Source organism: Sphaeramia orbicularis, chromosome 4, assembly GCF_902148855.1.
Source record: "Sphaeramia orbicularis chromosome 4, fSphaOr1.1, whole genome shotgun sequence".
NCBI lineage: Eukaryota > Metazoa > Chordata > Actinopteri > Kurtiformes > Apogonidae > Sphaeramia > Sphaeramia orbicularis.
In genome coordinates this window covers 31674771-31692743 of record NC_043960.1, presented here as the reverse complement: position 1 = coordinate 31692743, position 17973 = coordinate 31674771, and the positions used below count along the sequence as shown (strand labels likewise).

The 17973-nt window shown below is 37.7% G+C and overlaps 1 protein-coding gene across 1 annotated transcript in view; it reads right to left on the bottom strand.

Annotated features, from left to right (window-relative positions):
* Nucleotides 1-11420: 11420 nt before the first annotated feature.
* atp10a (ATPase phospholipid transporting 10A) overlaps nt 11421-17973 on the bottom strand; it is a 61466-nt gene continuing 54913 nt past the window's right edge. Inside the window, exons 20-21 of the mRNA XM_030133232.1 lie at nt 14558-14745; nt 11421-14416 (exon numbers count right to left, since the gene is read on the bottom strand). Of these exons, the coding sequence (XP_029989092.1) occupies nt 13822-14416; nt 14558-14745 (783 nt within the window). The 3' untranslated portion in view covers nt 11421-13821. The remainder of the gene's footprint in view (nt 14417-14557; nt 14746-17973) is intronic.

Here is a 17973-nt window from a genome sequence, read left to right as displayed (position 1 = left end):
AATAATTCCCATAATCCAGCTCTGTGACGGCTTCACTGCCCCGGATTATTTATGGGGCAGCTTAGGAAATTGAAAATGTCTTGATTTAAGCTTGTTAAAACAATGGGTCATGAAGCAGGTCAAGGCGACTTTAATGACCAGAATCAATGAAGCCCTTCTATGATAAAATGCAAATCAAAGTCCATTAGCTCCTGCAGAATGAGTCTCCTGTCTGTCTGCCCAGTGCAGGTAATCAAAAAAGTAATTAGAGAAAATGAAAGAAGACTAGATGAGAGGGGCTTTTTTTTTTTTTTTTAAATTATGTTATCAATCTTTTTCATAAATTCTCAAAAGACAATACTTAAAACCTGTGGAAAAAGACCCACTGACTTGTATTGAATGTGCTGCTAAGCTAATACTAGTGAAACCACAAAAAAAAAAAAAGTATTGTTGTGCATAGACTAAAGCACAATTGCACAATGGCACTAAACTTCCCCACACGTACACAGTATGCAGAAAAAAACAGCTGATCAATCCGATTGCTTTACACTCGGGCTTTGAAAGAGATGGAGAGAGCAGCGGTGCGAAGGTAGAGGAGTCATCATTATCTCCGTGTTCAGACAAGGAACCTGCTCTCACAAAGTGCAGCGATGGTCAGTAATTTGGAAGCGACCGAGTAAAGGCAGCATCAGCACTGGAGCTTCTGTCCCTTCTTCCCCCATTGTGCCTTAAAAAAAAAAACACTAATAATACCCCACTCCCACTGGAAACCCACCACAGATGTTACACACACCAGGTGAAGACTAAACACCGCAGATGCAGGCGTGACAGCGTCCGTCTACTGAAGGAATGTCATCTAACAGCTTTGGCCAGATGTATGAACAGGACAGCTGGAGGTATGAACCAGTGACAGCACAGTCTGACTAATGCATGAGATTTAAGGATGAACTCAGAATCCACTACTGTGACCACGCACCACACCTGTCCCACGCATCCACACAACGTCCCACAGTTACATTATGAAGGTTATACATGAGTCCAAGCAGATCCAGGATTACAGGGGAGTCAGGTTTATACCCAAATGTGTCCCAAATTTAACTGAATGTTCAAAAATTCTGCTTGTTTCCATGTCATAAGGTCAGAGAAGAAAGATTATATGACACGAGACACTGAGCTACCAAAAGACCCATAGCAGATTTGTTCATTTTTTAAAAAATCTTTGGTAAATTTTTTTCATTTTGTTGCTTACTTTCTTCATTTTTGTTAATAAATGTTAATTTTGCTTTTATTTTGTTAAGAATTATGTGCTTATTTTGTTCATTTCATTGATTATTTGTTCACTTCTGTTCATTTTGTGGCTTATTTTGATAATCTTATTGATAATTTTGCTCTGTTTTGTTTCTTTTGCGGCTTATTTTGTTAATTTTATAGATTTTTACCATGCCCTCCGAAGGGGAGGCAAGGGGTATTGTTTTTGGTTCGGTTTGTTTTCTTGTTAACATTTTAGCAGCAAAACTATTGCTTGAATTCATACCAAATTTGATTTATAGATTGCCAGTGACCCAGAGTAGATGTGGTTACATTTTGTGAAAAGTTGGTCAAAGTTCAAATTTTTTATTAATTAAAAAAAAAAAAAAATTTCCCTCCCATTTACTTATTATGGGTGAAATTTCAAATGTCAATTTTGTTTCAATTTACCTCAAACTTAGCACATATATAGAGGCAATTGATATGCTGACATCAGCACATGCATAGACATGATGACATCAGCTGGATCGATGCCAAAATAAGCTACAATACGTGCGAGGGGCGGGGTTTGTTGTGCTTGGTAGCACTTGTTTTGTTCAGTTTTGCTCTTTGTGTTTCTTATTTTGTTCATTTTATAGATTTTTTTGTTCAGTTTTGTTCTTTGTGTTTCTTATTTTGTGCATTTTAATTATTTTGTTCAGTTTTGTTCTTTGTGTGGCCTATTTGGTTTCTTTTTTTAATTGATTTTCTTGTTCAGTTTTGTTCTTTGCATTGCTTATTTTGTTCATTTTACGGATAATTTTGTTCAGTTTTGTTCCTTTTGTTGCTTATTTCGTTCCCCCACCTATTCATTATGTACATCTATGGGAAAAAGATGACATATTATTGGCGTTCCTGATTAGTTAGAGTCTTGGATATGGATATTGGATAGGTTGCAAGAACATTGATTTCATTGCATTAATATTTTTTAAATGAGATTAAAAAATGTGGTTTCAATGTAAGTCAGTGAGTCATTTTTAGCCATGAGGGTCTTGCCTTGAACAAAAACTACTAATGCAATGAAACAGTGTTATGGATGATCTCTGACATGTCCAAGACTCTGATATAATACTTTGCCACATCCATCCACCATGTATTATATGGAACATATCTCCAATTTTGCATTTCTGTTTTTTTTTTTTTTTCTTTAAAGTGGCATCACATATTCAAACTGGCATTTAAAGGTTAAAATCTTTTGAACTTCTGGTAATTTTGATCAGAGCTGGCTGAAGTGGTTAGAGAAATTAACACAGAAAAAACAGAAAACAATAATGTATGGTGATTTTATGGGGAGTTTTTGTGCATGTACATTTAGGCTTTGTGTCCCCAGAGGATAGTAAATTACACAAAGGCACAAGGGTTAATCAACAAACAGAGCAGTATACCAAGCACATGACAACAACAACAGCAGGAACTCAATGGCTGTTAAATTGGTTAAATAATCACTGCTGTATTACCACTTTAATTAACTTTTATAAATATAATTTGATTCATTTACAAGACATTGAACTACACCCATTTAGGAAACAGAAAAGCATATATATGACGTAACCTCACTGTTTTCTCTATTACTGTTGAGCACCTCTGTTTATAAAAACCTTGGGGTGTTTGACCTTTGAACTTTCTACTGAAACAAGTGACTTAAATCAATGTGCATTATTGGCTTGAGTGGTTTTCCTGCTCATGTAAAAGGAAAAGGCACCTTCATATGAGTTTCAAAGTTAATGTGGGAGTTTTGTGCAGCCCAGTGGCTAGATCACAGCACCGGCAGAGTCATGGTCGGGGTCTGGACTCCCATAGGAACCCCCCCCCTTACTAAAATAAGACAAATATACACTGATGGTAGGCACTTGGGATAAAGTATGCACACTCAGACTTAGCTAAGCAAATAGTTCACAGTCTTCCACTGGACAATTACTGCAGGGATTAATATGTTTCAGCTGTAACAAGGTCTTGAGTGAGGAGCTTCACATTTCTGAAACAACCACCAGTTTGATAGAGATCACAAAGACTCACTGTTAAAAGGTCATGTGGTCTGATGAGTCCAAATTGACCCTATCCAGAGTCATGGATGCATCAGAATGAGAAGAGAGGAGGTGCCCACAGTGTTATGATCTGAGGTTGATTCAGTTAGTCAAGTCCAGGTTCCAAAAAATGATTTAAATAAATATTATGACGTTACATGAGCTTATCAAAACAATATGATGGCAAACATGTGCCATAATCAGTTTTGACTGTATGTGTTTATTGTATCTGAACTGAACTGATGGTTTGATGAACTGAAATATCTCTGGACCACTGACTCATTCAAAGCTTTTATCAGGTTATGAGTAGTAATATCCTCAACTTTACTCTAAGGGTTTAATTAGTCATGGTCACCCTGTGGGATAAAAATGCTATTACTATTTTCAAACCAAAATGTAACCTCCAAAGACCCAGGAAATGCCAGCAAAGTACAAGCTTTTTTTGTTTTTTTATTAAATAAGTGCCTATATTGGATACATCATGATGCAACAGTTTTTTCTGATGCAGTTTTTGAAATTTTTATGGAATGTCCTTTGTGGTGGACAGTTTTCTTTTCTTTCTTTTTTTTTTTTTTTTGTATAAAGTTGTGAAACTCTTGTCTGCAAACATGGACAGAAAACCCATAGCTGGGTCTTAGGAGGGTATAACTGTATTTTACATGATGTCTAGGCCCCTTATTTCAAGTTCTTAGAGGGGTTCTCCACTGAATACCTGGTTTTATTTATTTATTTATTTATTTATTTAACCTTTATTTGACCAGGAATTCCTGTAGTCTCTTAAGCTAAGGGCAGGCGATACTGGAAATTTTGGTCTCCATCCGATACCAAGTAAATACAGGGTTAGTATCACCGATATCAAGTTGATTATGGTAAAATACAGGACAAAGATTTTAGGCAAATAAACTTGTTATTTTTATTAACTAATTATAATATAAAACAAGAAAAGCACTCGGATAGTGCAGACCTCCACCAAGACAGATCTGTGCCCCCCCCCGATCACCACCAAAATTTAACCATTTCTTCCTTGTGCCAGTATCAACATTTCCTGAAAATTTCATGAAAACTTTTTGAGTTATCCTGCTAACAAACAAACACACAAACAAACAAACACACAAACAAACATGCAAACACACAAAGCAAAGTGATCACAATACCTCCTGGTGGAGGTAACAATTTAACAGTATAAAAATGATAAAATAATTCCCCTTTTAAATGTGGGGTGTTACCACAGTGGCAAATGACTTTATTGCAAAAGTCACATGTGGCAGTTTCCCTCCTTCTCTCTGTCATCATGGGCTGCTCTCAGTCAGTGCTCTGACTCTCCGCTCTCTGACAGAGTGGGGGGGCAAAGTGTACGAGAGAGAGAGAGAGAGAGAGAGAGAGAGAGAGAGAGAGAGAGAGAGAGAGAGAGAGAGAGAGAGAGAGAGAGAGAGAGAGAGAGAGAGAGAGAGAGAGAGGTGTGCTGTTTGCACAGACAGACTTGGAGACAAGTTGTGCTCACATGAACTCTGTGAGGAAATTCAAATAAGTAGTTGAATGTATAGAAGAGTAGCTGCAACAAAAGTACCAATCACATCATGCTAGTATTGATCCGATATCGATACTCACCTTGGTATTTATACTATCAATATTTAGATTGATACGTGCAGCCCTATCTTAAGCCCTGTTGCCCCTGGTACCTGAGGCAACCACTGTTCTGTGTGTGTTGCCATGGTAACGCTACACCATGCTTGTCCATATACACATACAAGAATGTCAGCTGAAAACTACACAGAACCAATTGTCAGATAACAGGACACAACCAAACAACAAGCGCTTAAATGGGCAAATAGCTAAAACAATCTAACTGTCAGAGACCAGCGTATGTCATGAATAACTTCATAAAACAGACCAATGAGACACTTTGTGCGGCTAAGTTAACACTAAGCAGATCCGAATGTAAAAGTATTGTTTCTCTACTGGTAAAACTCACTGAACAAGACAAAGAAGAACAGAAGTAAAGGTGACATTATGAAGCGATGATTATGACTGTTGTCGTACATTTGCTGTTTTCTGATCATAAATTAGTTTAAAGATTGTGTTTCATTGAAATGATTCCCACTGGAAACAAATGTCCCAGGGCTTGACAGGTTTAAGATTGGATCCATCTAAGAGGCTGAACTGGTGCAACACCAAGAAGAAGAAGAAGCAGCTGGACATAACAATAAAAACAACATTATGATACATTTTCAGTTAACATTAGCATGTGCACACTTCTATTAATTTATGTGTTCAAAGAGCCTTGAATCCACCCAAGGAAATGAGTTCAGGAAGTTGTAATGAGTTCTGAATGTGGTTCCATGACCAGGGTCCAAGTTATGGATGTGTGCTGGGGACTTTATACAGCATCCATGTGGAAGAGTGAGAGTTGTACACACTGTGGGCTGTAGACAACACCTTGTCTCCTGAGAGTCAGTGAGGGCCAGGAGAACACACTGTCGGCTCCTGAACGGTGGCTTAGTGATGAAGCGTAAAGCGTCGAGGCAATGGAGTGTTAAGGTAGCAGCATGAATATAAATAATGTCCCCACAGTCCAAAGTACTTAAAAAGGTCATCTGTACCAGTTTTTTCCAGGCAACAAGATTAAAACAGGACATGACCAGGTCCGTTCCAACAGGACAATAGCAGGTTGGCAAAGAGTGGATCAAGAAGCACGAGACCTCAAACACACATGGACCCACCACCACAGAGTCCAGACCTGAACCACAGTTGGAGTCTTTGGGATGTGATGGAGAAGATTTCATACCAGGGGTGTCAAACTCCTTTTAATTCAGGGGCCACATGCAGCTCAATATGATGAATAATAGCATAATAACCTATAACAAGTGGTGCCAGGCACAACAAACCCCACCCCTCACATGTATTGTAGCTTATTTTGGCATGGATCCAGCTGATGTCATCATGTCTATGTATGCGTTGATGTCAGCATATCAGTTGCCTCTATATATGTGCCAAGTTTGAAGTAAATTGAAGCAAAATTGATGTTTTTATAGACATTTGAAATTCCGCCCATTATAAGTAAATGGGGAAAAAAAAATTTTTTTAAATTCTTTAAAAATTTGAACTTTAATCTACTTTTCTCAAAATGTAACCGTATCTGTTCTGGGTCACTGGCAATCTATAAACCTAATTTGGTATGAATTCAACCTATAATTTTGCTGCTAGAGTGTTAACAAACAAACAAGCAAACAAAAAAACAAACAAACCGAACCAAAAACCATATCCCATACCTCCCCTTTGGGGGGCAGGGTAAAAATTGTCAACTCCAAACTTTTCCCTATGTTTCAGAGCGATAAAAGTAAAACTACATCATAAAATCATTTACATCTACAAACTAGAAGCACTCGGAGAGCGCAGACCTCCGCCAAGGCTGATCAGTGGCCCCCCCTGTGGGCCCCCCCACCCCGATCACCACCAGAATTTAATAATTTCTTCCTTATCCCATTTCCAACAAACCCTGAAAATTTCATCCAAATCTGTCCATAACTTTTTGAGTTATGTTGCACACTAACGGACAGACAAACAAACAAACAAACAAACAAACAAACAAACAAACAAACAGACAAACAAACAAACAAACAAACAAACAAACAAACAGACAAACAAACAAACAAACAAACCCTGGCAAAAACATAACCTCCTTGGCGGAGGTAAATATCTATTAAAAAAGGTGAATAACCTGACATTTATTAAGAAAAACAAGAGCAATTTTAATAATTTCATGCCTCAGTTTATCATTTACACATGTACATTACAAAGTACAGGTCACAGTGGATCTACAAATACATAAAACATTTCAGTTTGTTCAGGTTATTTACTTTTTATGAAAGGATAGTTTATAAATGTAAACATTTTGATGAAATTTCAGTTTTTTTAAATTTTAGACTAAAACAGAGAAAAATTTGGAGTTGGAACCTGAACTAAAATGATTTATTTTCTTGATTGTTTATATCTTCAATGTAATTTTTGCCTTTCACAAATTCATTCCATGGTCTGGATTGGACCTTTTGGGAGGTCGGTTTTGGCCCATGGGCCATATGTTGGACACCCCTGCTTTCTACTTTGATCAATACAAGATTTTTTCAAAACATCAACACAACTTTAGATGGAAATAAATGTGATGGCAGTGCATAAGTTTACTGAAATCATCTCATGCCTTAAAAGCTAGAGCTGGATCAACAAAATATTAGAGAGTAGGACTTTTTTTGGGCCAGGCTATATATAACATATAGCAAAATGAACTTGTATATGACTACTTCTGTATTATTTGACAAGGTCTACTTCTTTATTACTTTTACGTGGATGCTGTTGTGAGAAGAAAAGCATCAAAAACTAGAATAAGGACAAAAAACAGTTTGAGGTTCTAGATTAACTTTCCACTATCATAACTGAAGTTGTGTGCAGTGATTTAGGATGACAGTCCCAGGAGACACTTCCTTGTAACCCAGTTTGGATGAAGCAACTTGTTGAGCTGCCTTACATTTCAACTCTCCTGGGAGCAGAAAATAAACCTCAGAGTTCAGCCAGAGAATAAAAACACGCTGATGAAGCCAACCTCGGTGTAGACTGACAACACTGTTGTGCAAATTGAATAACCCACAACAGCTCTGCTCAGATGGTTCAGGTTTGGCATCATTTAAAAGTTAAGACAATATATTTATGAACAAAACTGATATGTTCAGTGACATTTTTTTTAAATGATAGAGTTCATGAACAGGCTGTGACCGGTCAGGACGCTGAGGTCGTGTCCTCGTTTGTGTCTTCTAGTATCTGTTTCCTGCTGAAACAAACAAACAGAGGATACTTTATGAGTCACTTCAACCTTTTTTCAACAGAATATATTTCATCTCAACTGTTTTAGTGAGATCATAAAAATAATCTATCCTCCTACCTGGTTTTAAATACTGGAAATATGCTGAAGGCTTCAAAACGATTCATGTTAGGGACAGAATTTATAGAAAATGGAACTAACTGTATTCAACAAATGAAATATAAAAATGACAGACATCTGTACATATGTCTTTATGTCCTTTTTTCTGGGGTGGTACTGTGGAAACACATGACCTCAGTATTTTTATGTCCTGACCCTAAAGCTCCAGCTACCCCCCCCCCCCCCCCCTTTTCATTTAGGCTGAAATCTTCCAGAACAGTTCAGTGATAGTTTATCAGCCCTTAAATCCACATAATATATTACAAGACTAATGTTAACCATTAAGCCTGTTTCCATGACCATAAGATAGAATAAATATATTATGATGCATTTATATGCACTTCAGAAATGCCATAATCAAAAAAACTCTGGTTTACACGTTTCAGTCAAACTTCCTATTATTGTCCTGTGCTTGTGCACTGCAAAAATCCAAATCTTACCAAGTGTATTTTTCTCATTTCTTGTCAAAATATCTCATCACACTTACAATAATGGTAAGATTTCTTGAAATAAGATTTTCAAGATCTATTGTCTAAAAAGTTCTTATATCTTACTGAAAAGTTACTCTTTAAGTGATTGTGTCTTATTTTAAGTGTGATGAGATATTTTGACTAGAAATGAGAAAAATACACTTGGTAAAATTTAGATTTTTGCAGTGTGTTTGACTACGTTACTTCAGTTTTCTCCAATTTCTTTTTTTTTTTTCTTTTTTTTTGCATGATCAGATGTAAAAGAATGAAACATCAGACAGATGAGTATATGTGCATGAAGACACTGGAGTACTGGGGACAAATCCAGGTGTATTTATCCGATTTCTCATAATAACTGCTGTTACCAGATAAAGCATATCATTTTATATTTGATATGACCACTTGAATAATCTGCTAACTCCAGTAATCAGATACTGATCGGAGTACTCGTGTACGTGTAAAGGGACTCATTGCATACCTTGTTAAGGGTGAGAAAAGTGATGATGATTCTAAGGGCCCACGATGTAAACAGGCCCTAGAAAAAACTGGAACATCCATGCAAAAAGTAAAACCACATTTCATTTGTGTAAGTCAATGAAAAAAAAATATTTTTGCAACATTAAAAATATATATAATTAAAATGTAAATGATGGCTTATACCTTTCTCATCAATCTTGTATGAAATTGTAAAATCTATTATAAGCTGATTATTGATCCATGCCTGCAGTGTTATATTTTTAGAGTTTGCAGCATTGAAGTGTGTGTGTGTGTGTGTGTGTGTGGGGGGGGGGGGGGGCAAAGTCATATTCTTTTCCCACAGGGGCCCAAATGCAGCCCCCCTGACCCAGTTCTCTACACCCCCACCAGCATCACTATCTATCACCTTATCCGTCTCAGCTTCTCCTTCTGCCTCCATGACCATGCACTGACCCCCAAAGATCTGAACTACGTAGGCCAGTATGTGTCGACCCTGATTTGAACTTGAAAATGAAGGTCAAGGTCGGTGCCCAAAGGACTCATCCAACTTCTTCCCAGGTTGCACCTAAATACAAAACGTGACGGAGATCGGACAATTAGGTGAAGAATAATTGTGTTGTCCTTGCCACAGGCTGAATTTGACCCCTATTTGACCTTGACAATGAAGGTCAATTTCCACGGCCAAGAGCTAGTTTCCAAAGTTGCTCTGATTGAATGATTTGGTGAGGAGTATTTGATGGTGTAATTGAAGGCAAAATCTGACACATTTACCCTGATGTGACCTTGAAAATGAAGGTCAATGTCCAAAGTACTCATCCAAGAACTTCCAAAGTTGCACCTAAATACCTTGAATGACACAACAGATGATACGATTTGGTGAAAAGTAATGCTGATGACGTTTCCAAAGGCGGAATTTGACACATCAACCCTAATTTGAAACTCAAGAAATGAAACTCAAGGTCAACTCCCCACGAAATGGTCCGAGTGCTTGCAAAGTTGTAGCTAAATTCCAAACAGGAAAGGGATTGGACAATTTAGTGAAGAGTAGTCAAACCTGATTTGACCTTGAAAATGAAGATCAAGGTCGACGTCCACAGAAATCGTCCCAAAACGTCCATAAATTGCAGCTAAATAATCTTAACCCTTTCATGCACAGTGGTCACTCCAGTGGACAGTTCTTCTCCAGCTGTTCTCTTGTATATTTATGGGTTTTGTTTCAGTTCCATATCAGCCAACACAGCGAACACTTATGCACCATCCCATACACTGACATTCAGACCATTACTGTAACTTGGCTGTTCTTGATAAACCTGATCTGGAGTAATATGTTTTAGTGTAAATCAATTGTTATTTGTTAGACAAATAGCTTTTTTTTTTTTTTTTTTTTTTTGCATATTGTCTCCATGACATGAGTAATAACTAGCATTAGAATATGTTAAAATGTAAGAAAACATCAGATTAGCAGCATTAAAATGTTTTCATTTCATTTTTATCTCACTTTCTGATACTGGGTTTTAAACATGTTTCTTTACTTCAAAAATTAAATGCGTGGACATTTTTGTAACTCCATGAGAAAAAAAAAAAACTGAATCACAATTTTTTGTTCATGCCTAAGGAGGAATAAAAACACTCAATAAAAAATCTTGACTAAGGTTCTCATAATTTATGTATGAAAGAGTTAAATGATCAACAAGTAACAAATGATACATACTTGTCATTTTATTTGTTCACAAGTAGCCAAAGAATCTGAGTTTTCCACTTGAAGGATAAATAACTAAGCAGAAAAACAAGTGACAAACAGAACTGGGAGGATCTTTGGTTTAACAGACATTTATATGAACACCTTAAACCACACTGAACAGCTTTAAGGCTTAAAGGACTGTAACCAAAAATACAAATGAGAAGCACAGAACTCTGATATGTTCGAGGCCAAGTGAACGCTCCTGTGTGGAATCTGTGAAAGTGGGTACGTTGGAATGCAACTCCAGCTTCATTCTGGAACGTTGAGTACTAAAGCACAGAAGGGACAGAACCGACGGTGGGTTTGGATCTAAGCGACGTTGCCAGAGATGAGAAAAAAAAAAATAAATCAAAACAGACAGGAGGAAACAAACCACATAAGCATGTAGCCTCATAAATATCATCAACAGGAACAAAAGATGCACTGTCTTAAAACAAATACAGCTTCAGCATTAAACGCAGATCTGTCATTTCTTTTCCAGTGTTAAGGCACAGAGTATTGCTTAGAAAATAAATGATCTTTGGTAACATTTTTTTTTATAAAAAGTACTGCAATGAAGACAGAGAAAGACTGTACAACAATCATACACATATTCAAGGTGCTGTTGCTTTAACTGTTTCTAAGCACGCTGTAGCGTCGCTCCAATTTACTACACTTTTTAACACTCCATCATGTTTGTGATAGTGTAACACTTCCCATTCTCACGCTGGATCCGAGCACTTGTCCGGCTCGACGCCAGTTCTGGAATCATGTTTAACAAAGTGCAAATGTTAATTTTTTTATAGCCTCATGTTTGACACCGGGAAAGACTTTGGGTTTACAGCTGAACACCAGGCAGCAAGAAAAAAAAAAAAAAAGAACAAGACCAACAGGATATTAACTGTTGGAAACCAAACAAAAACAGAAAGGACCTTCAAGTACACCTTTTTGTGAAACGTGTGTGATGGTAGCTTGTTGTCAATCTACGGTGCAGTGCCAAAGTTAAGACTGGCCAGCACTGTTTAAATCAATAGACACACTCATACTCTTACACACTCACACACATACACACACACACACACACACACTCTCACACAGACACAAAGCATCATTTCTGGTAGATTGTTGCTGTATAAGACAATATTTCCTTCTAAATTCTCCTAAAGTATAATTCAGTTTAAAGTGTACAGCTCCTGCAAGAATTCAGTGGAATGTATTGTATGGAAAATAAAAAAAACAGCTATTAACACATAAACATGCTTTTCAATGTTTGATAAAAAACAGGTTGTCAGTCCAGCAGTAAGTAAACTATATGTAACATAACTAAAATGCCTCTGTTTGCTGATCCATGTCAGGATAAATCTCACATGGCATCAAAACGTGTTTCCGAAGGGGCTTGAAAGGCTCCGTTTTCCATCTCAAGAACATGAACAGTGATTCAAGGCCTCGGCGGCGTGTGATCCAGGTCGTCATGTGTGTTTACAGGCAGAGCTCCGAGACCAAGCGGTGGAATGTACCATTTATCAGAACGAACACATGAATTAATGATCTGAACGAACACTGAGATGAATGTTGAAATAGAAAATTCCCAGGATTCAAACTTGCACATAAGTGGGAGATATTCCAGCTCTTTTAACTCCCAAACATCAAAAATATCTTTACTTTGTACAGAAACACATGGCAATCACTCAAGAAGGACAATAACTAAACATCTTATCAGTAATTACAACATCCTGATCGTTTAATTTTGAGAAAAGGTGATAATTATGTTAAAAGTTAAACCTAATTACCAATTCACGTAACAGTCATTCATTCATTCATTCGTTCTCTGAACCTTCTTAATCCTGACATATACAGTCAAACCATTCACTCACATTCACACCTATGGGTGATTTAGATTTGACCAGTTAACCCATTAAGGTGCATGTGTTTGGATGGTGGGAGGAAGCCGGAGAACTGGAGAGAACCCACACAGAAACGAGGAGCACATGAAACTCCACACAGAAAAACAAACTGAAAAAAAGCAGATTTTTACATTAAAATAGTTCTAAACAAGCCCTAAAATCCAAAAAACTTTTACATAAAATACAAGTAGCACTAAATTACACTCTAATGGTTGTCTGTGTCCCATAACAGTAATGGTATCTGGAACATTAATATAGGGCTGGAAAACAAAAAGATTGTGATAATGGTGCTTTGCCTGTTCAATGTGATTAACATATTTTGTCTTACATTTCTAACATGCTCTGCATATTTGTTATACCATAAAATGTAGTTTAAGACCATAGCACCTGAAATTTAGGACTCCAACAATGCATTCAAACTTAAGGAATAACAATTTTATTTATTTTTAGTTCTAATGTGTGATTTATTTATTTTAGTAAATATTATAACTGCTCTGGACGTATGAGACTTTTGATTGGATTATAGTATGTCTATGTTATCTTAATATTCTAATGTAAAAATCAGATTTTTTTCAGACTTGTCATGAGAAACAGTCAATTATTGTGAACTGTAGAAAATCAACCTCATTCTATTCGACTTTAGAGCTTCTTCATGTCATTCTATAACATTAATATTTTGTGCAAAAATCTGCATTTTCTCCTTTCGTGTCCACGTTTTCTGGTCATGATTCAAAAACAGGCTTAACTTTTCACGACTGCACGGTCAGTATGTTTTAAAGGATCATTCTGAGATATTTTCTTCAAAGATGTCTATTTTTTCTTCCAGTGGTTGCGATGTGCTTCTGTAACTTAACTTTTATACATCCAAAATATAAAGTACCTCTTTGTGTCTTTTATAAAAGAATCTCCTTGAAAAATACAATAAAATTAGATTTAAAAAAAACTATCGTGCAAACTGGAGTCTGAGTTCGATACTTAAGACTGAATGGTGTCATGACGTGGTGAGCGACGCCGGTTCTGGCCTCTGCTCCGTCCTCCGACCCGGCTGGTGGACGCTGGGCTCAGACCCCAGTCCTTCCTCTGAGTTCCTGGTGTATCTGACGCACTGGGACGAGCCTCGGTCCGGCGGCAGCTCCACGCTGTCTGTCTGCGGCGTCGAGGTGATCCAGCTTGACACGCTCACGTCTAAAGTCTTATCGAGACACTGGGAGTCTTTGGTGTAAGGCAGAGTGTCCCCCTCTGTGGACATCAGCGTGTACAGATCAGAGAGGCTCTTCTCACTGTGTTTGGGCCCCAGGGGCTCGCTCTGACTCCTTTTATGACACTTCCGTGTGTCGTGTGTTTGTAAAATGGACCCCTGCGACGCCTTTGGGCTGGGGAAGCTCCCCTTCTCTGTTTTATTGCTACCTTTAGGGAGGGGCTTGGCCAGGGACAGGAAGGGGGGCTTGGTGCTGAGCGGCGACCCCACCTTGACCCTGCTCAGGCTGAGGATGTTCCTGCGGGTTTCAGCGGGGAGTTTATCCAACTGCCTTCCAACTTGGACCGGGCTTGGAAACAGTGTGCCTTGACACGCCCTGTAGAAATATCTGCAAAGCAAAAGCAGAGCCAAAATATCAGGAGTGACTTCAGCCCCATCCTCAGACTAATGCCAGAGCCCTGGAGGAAACATGAAGGCATCTGGGTTTAACAGAGTTCACAACACACAGCACACATGAGCCGCTGTGTACCTGGGCAGCAGGGCGGTGACAGGTGTGATGACGCAGAGGAAGTAGAAGAGGGGGTCCTGCAGCAGCCTCTGCATGGTCCAGTAGGGGTTGGAGGGGGAGTAACAGGTGGGGCAGGAGGCGTTGTAGCACAGAGCCACGGTGAAGAACAAGGCTATGCTGAAACTGATGGACAGCCAGTTCATCCAGGTCTACAGAAGACACACACAGCATCAAGGGATTTCACTAAAACACAACGGATCAGGCTCTACATCAATATCACAACATGGACGCAATACAAAACCCCAACAAACAGAGCAGAGAATAGTTTTTATGCTAAAGCCATAACTACACTTAATACAGATAAAGTGTGAACATTTTCAGAGCTCATTATGCACCACTGAACAGGAACAGGCAATAGCTGCCGAATGTGTATGTGACTGACCTTATTATTACTATTTTATATGCAGGTTGAATTTATTTATTACCTCCGCCAAGGAGGTTATGTTTTTGCCAGGGTTTGTTTGTTTGTTTGTTTGTCTGTTTGTTTGTTTGTTTGTTTGTTTGTCTGTCCGTTAGTGTGCAACATAACTCAAAAAGTTATGGACAGATTTGGATGAAATTTTCAGGGTTTGTTGGAAATGGGATAAGGAAGAAATGATTAAATTCTGGTGGTGATCGGGGGTGGGGGGGCCCACGGGGGGGGCCACTGATCAGCCTTGGCGGAGGTCTGCGCTCTCCGAGTGCTTCTAGTTTTTAATGGTTTTATAGTATTTTTTTTTTTAATATTTATGCCATTTTCTCTTCATGCACCTTAAAAGAGACAGCATTCTCAATTTCGTTGTGTACAGTATGTACAAATGACAATAAATACATTCCTTCATTCATCCTTAACCCTGTCCATCACTGTAAACATTCTGTCCATATTAGTTCTGTAAACATGACTGAAGTAGTAAAATTGTTGTTAGGCTCACTGAATGTACACTTTATACCCAATGGAAGTACTGATAGGACACTGATCTGTGTCCATATTATTAGAGTCTCAAATATCATCTCAACACAAAACACTCTACAGCAGAACTAAAATATGACACAGACCAGTATTACAGTATCATGGCTATAATCTACATTCTCTTCAGTGACTCAACTCATCTACCAACACTGAAACTTTCATACACTTGGTTATTTAATTATAGAGACAAACCTGAAATCTACACTGTTGACCATAAACTCGGAAAACAATATTTTTTACCTCTTCTCGTGAGATGATTGTGACAATGTGATTTATTCTTGATGCATAAAGTGTAACTGGGACTCAGTATGTAATCATTGTACCTGGTCAAAGGGGATTATTAAAGCGCATAAATAGGAATAAAAAGAGGAATGTGTCTGAAAACAGAATTATTCCAACTTTATAGAAAATATTATACTATACAGTGTTCACATTCTGATTTGTTTGTGTAAATAAAACTGCTGCTCCACAAAACAAAGACATAGTGATTAAAGTGAGAACATCCATATAGGACAGTCACTTGGAATCTGCACCAATGTTAATATTTTGTTTACAAACAGTTGTTTTTCAGAACAGCTGTGATTGGTTGGATTGCACTGAGTTGCACAGGTTACTGCAGAGTTATCCTTCCACTCCACTAGAAAAGTAAGATTTAAGGTCATATTTATTGCCCCTGTAGGGAAATTCAGCCTCTGTTTTTAACACATCCTGATACACAGCATAATAACATAACAACAAAAACAAAGTAAAGAAACATAAAGTAGCATCAGTATCAGCAGTGGTTTTCAGCCAAACAATGATTTTAACTGTCAAAGACCTAAACACAGGGTTTCTGCAGGTATCAGCAAATTTAATTTAACGCTTTTTAATGCCACTTTAAACAAATGTAATGCCCATGTCCAACTACAGATACAATTTTATATATAGTTTTATGACGGTTTACAGTTGACAGGCGTTAACCAGGTTCTGAATAGTTCCTCCTTCAATCACTTCTGCTGAAACTTACATTTTCCTATTTTTTCGACATTTGCAAATATTCCCTCTGCTCTTTCGCCACAGCATAAGCACGCTCACAGCAAGTTGCATTCCAAGCATCCAGTGTTGTGACTTCGTGTATCAGCCATAAACAATAGCCAATTAAAGGGTTCCGCCTGTCAATCATCACACTATACTTCCAATCAAAATTATTAAATGTTTATATAATCAAAATAAATAGTGAATAACAATGTTTTTTTTTTTCCATCAAGTGTATTTAATTTTTTAATGCCTCTAGACATCAAATTTAATGCTTTTTAATGCCATTTAAGGCCTTACTTTTCACAAAATCTTTTAATGACCCACAGACACCCTGTAAACAGCTGATACCAAAAGTATCTACTGATCTAAAATGTTCAATAACTTCTGAAATATTAATCCTATCAATACATGTAAATAACTGAGGTAAAATATAGTTTCTCAGCTTTTCATTGTCACCAGATATGACCCATCTGGATGTTCAGAGGCTCCATACGACATCCTCATCATCAACATCATCCTCTTCTGCAACACTGATTCACCAGTACAACAAATGACAGTGGTTGTAGACACTTGTTTTTATGTTCAGTTAATGATATATTTTGCTGAAAAGGGTCTCTTTTTTCAGGTTTCTCTGTTTTTATTTAATGACCTTTGAATTTACTCCAAGCTTTTATGAAAATCTACATGACCAGTGAATGAAATGTAAGAAAATACTTGATTTTCATTGAAAAAATGCAAACTGCAAGGGTAATATTATAATAAATGAAAATAAATCACTTAGAAAAAGTAAATATAGAGAAAAATTAATTTAGAAGTCACCACAAAAATATCTGTTTCTTTACGGCTTAAATATTGGTATTGGCTGGGAATTTTGCACTCGTTGCATCCTTATGTGGACGTTTTATTCCCACTTTTCTGTTCTTCAGGAACGATTTCATCGCGGTTTTGTCCAAAAAATGTGCCAGAACCATCAACATGAAAAGTCTTGCTGTGGTCTTTAATTAGTTTGGGTACTCAGGGAACAACTGCACCCATGTTTCACCCAGAGGTGAAGTTAATGTCTGATAGACATCTGACACAGTGAATACACTTGCAGTATTGTCCCTCCTGACAATTTCACACGCACACATAATTAATTACAGCCTTGTAGCTACTGTAAAGAGGGAGGGAGAGAATACCGCCTGCTGTCACCTCAAATATCTCTAATTGACTTTCACAGGCGTTTACCGATCATGCATGCATTATGTTTCCGGGCAGCTTGAGAATGAAGTACCTGCCATGTGAGCATTTGGAAATGTTTACCTCTAGTCGATGCTGATGGTTGTGAATACCTCTGAGCACGAGAGGGTTGTCATGTCCAGGAAGATAGTTAGTGAAAAGGACATTTTTCATAAACAAAACTTGTCAGGCT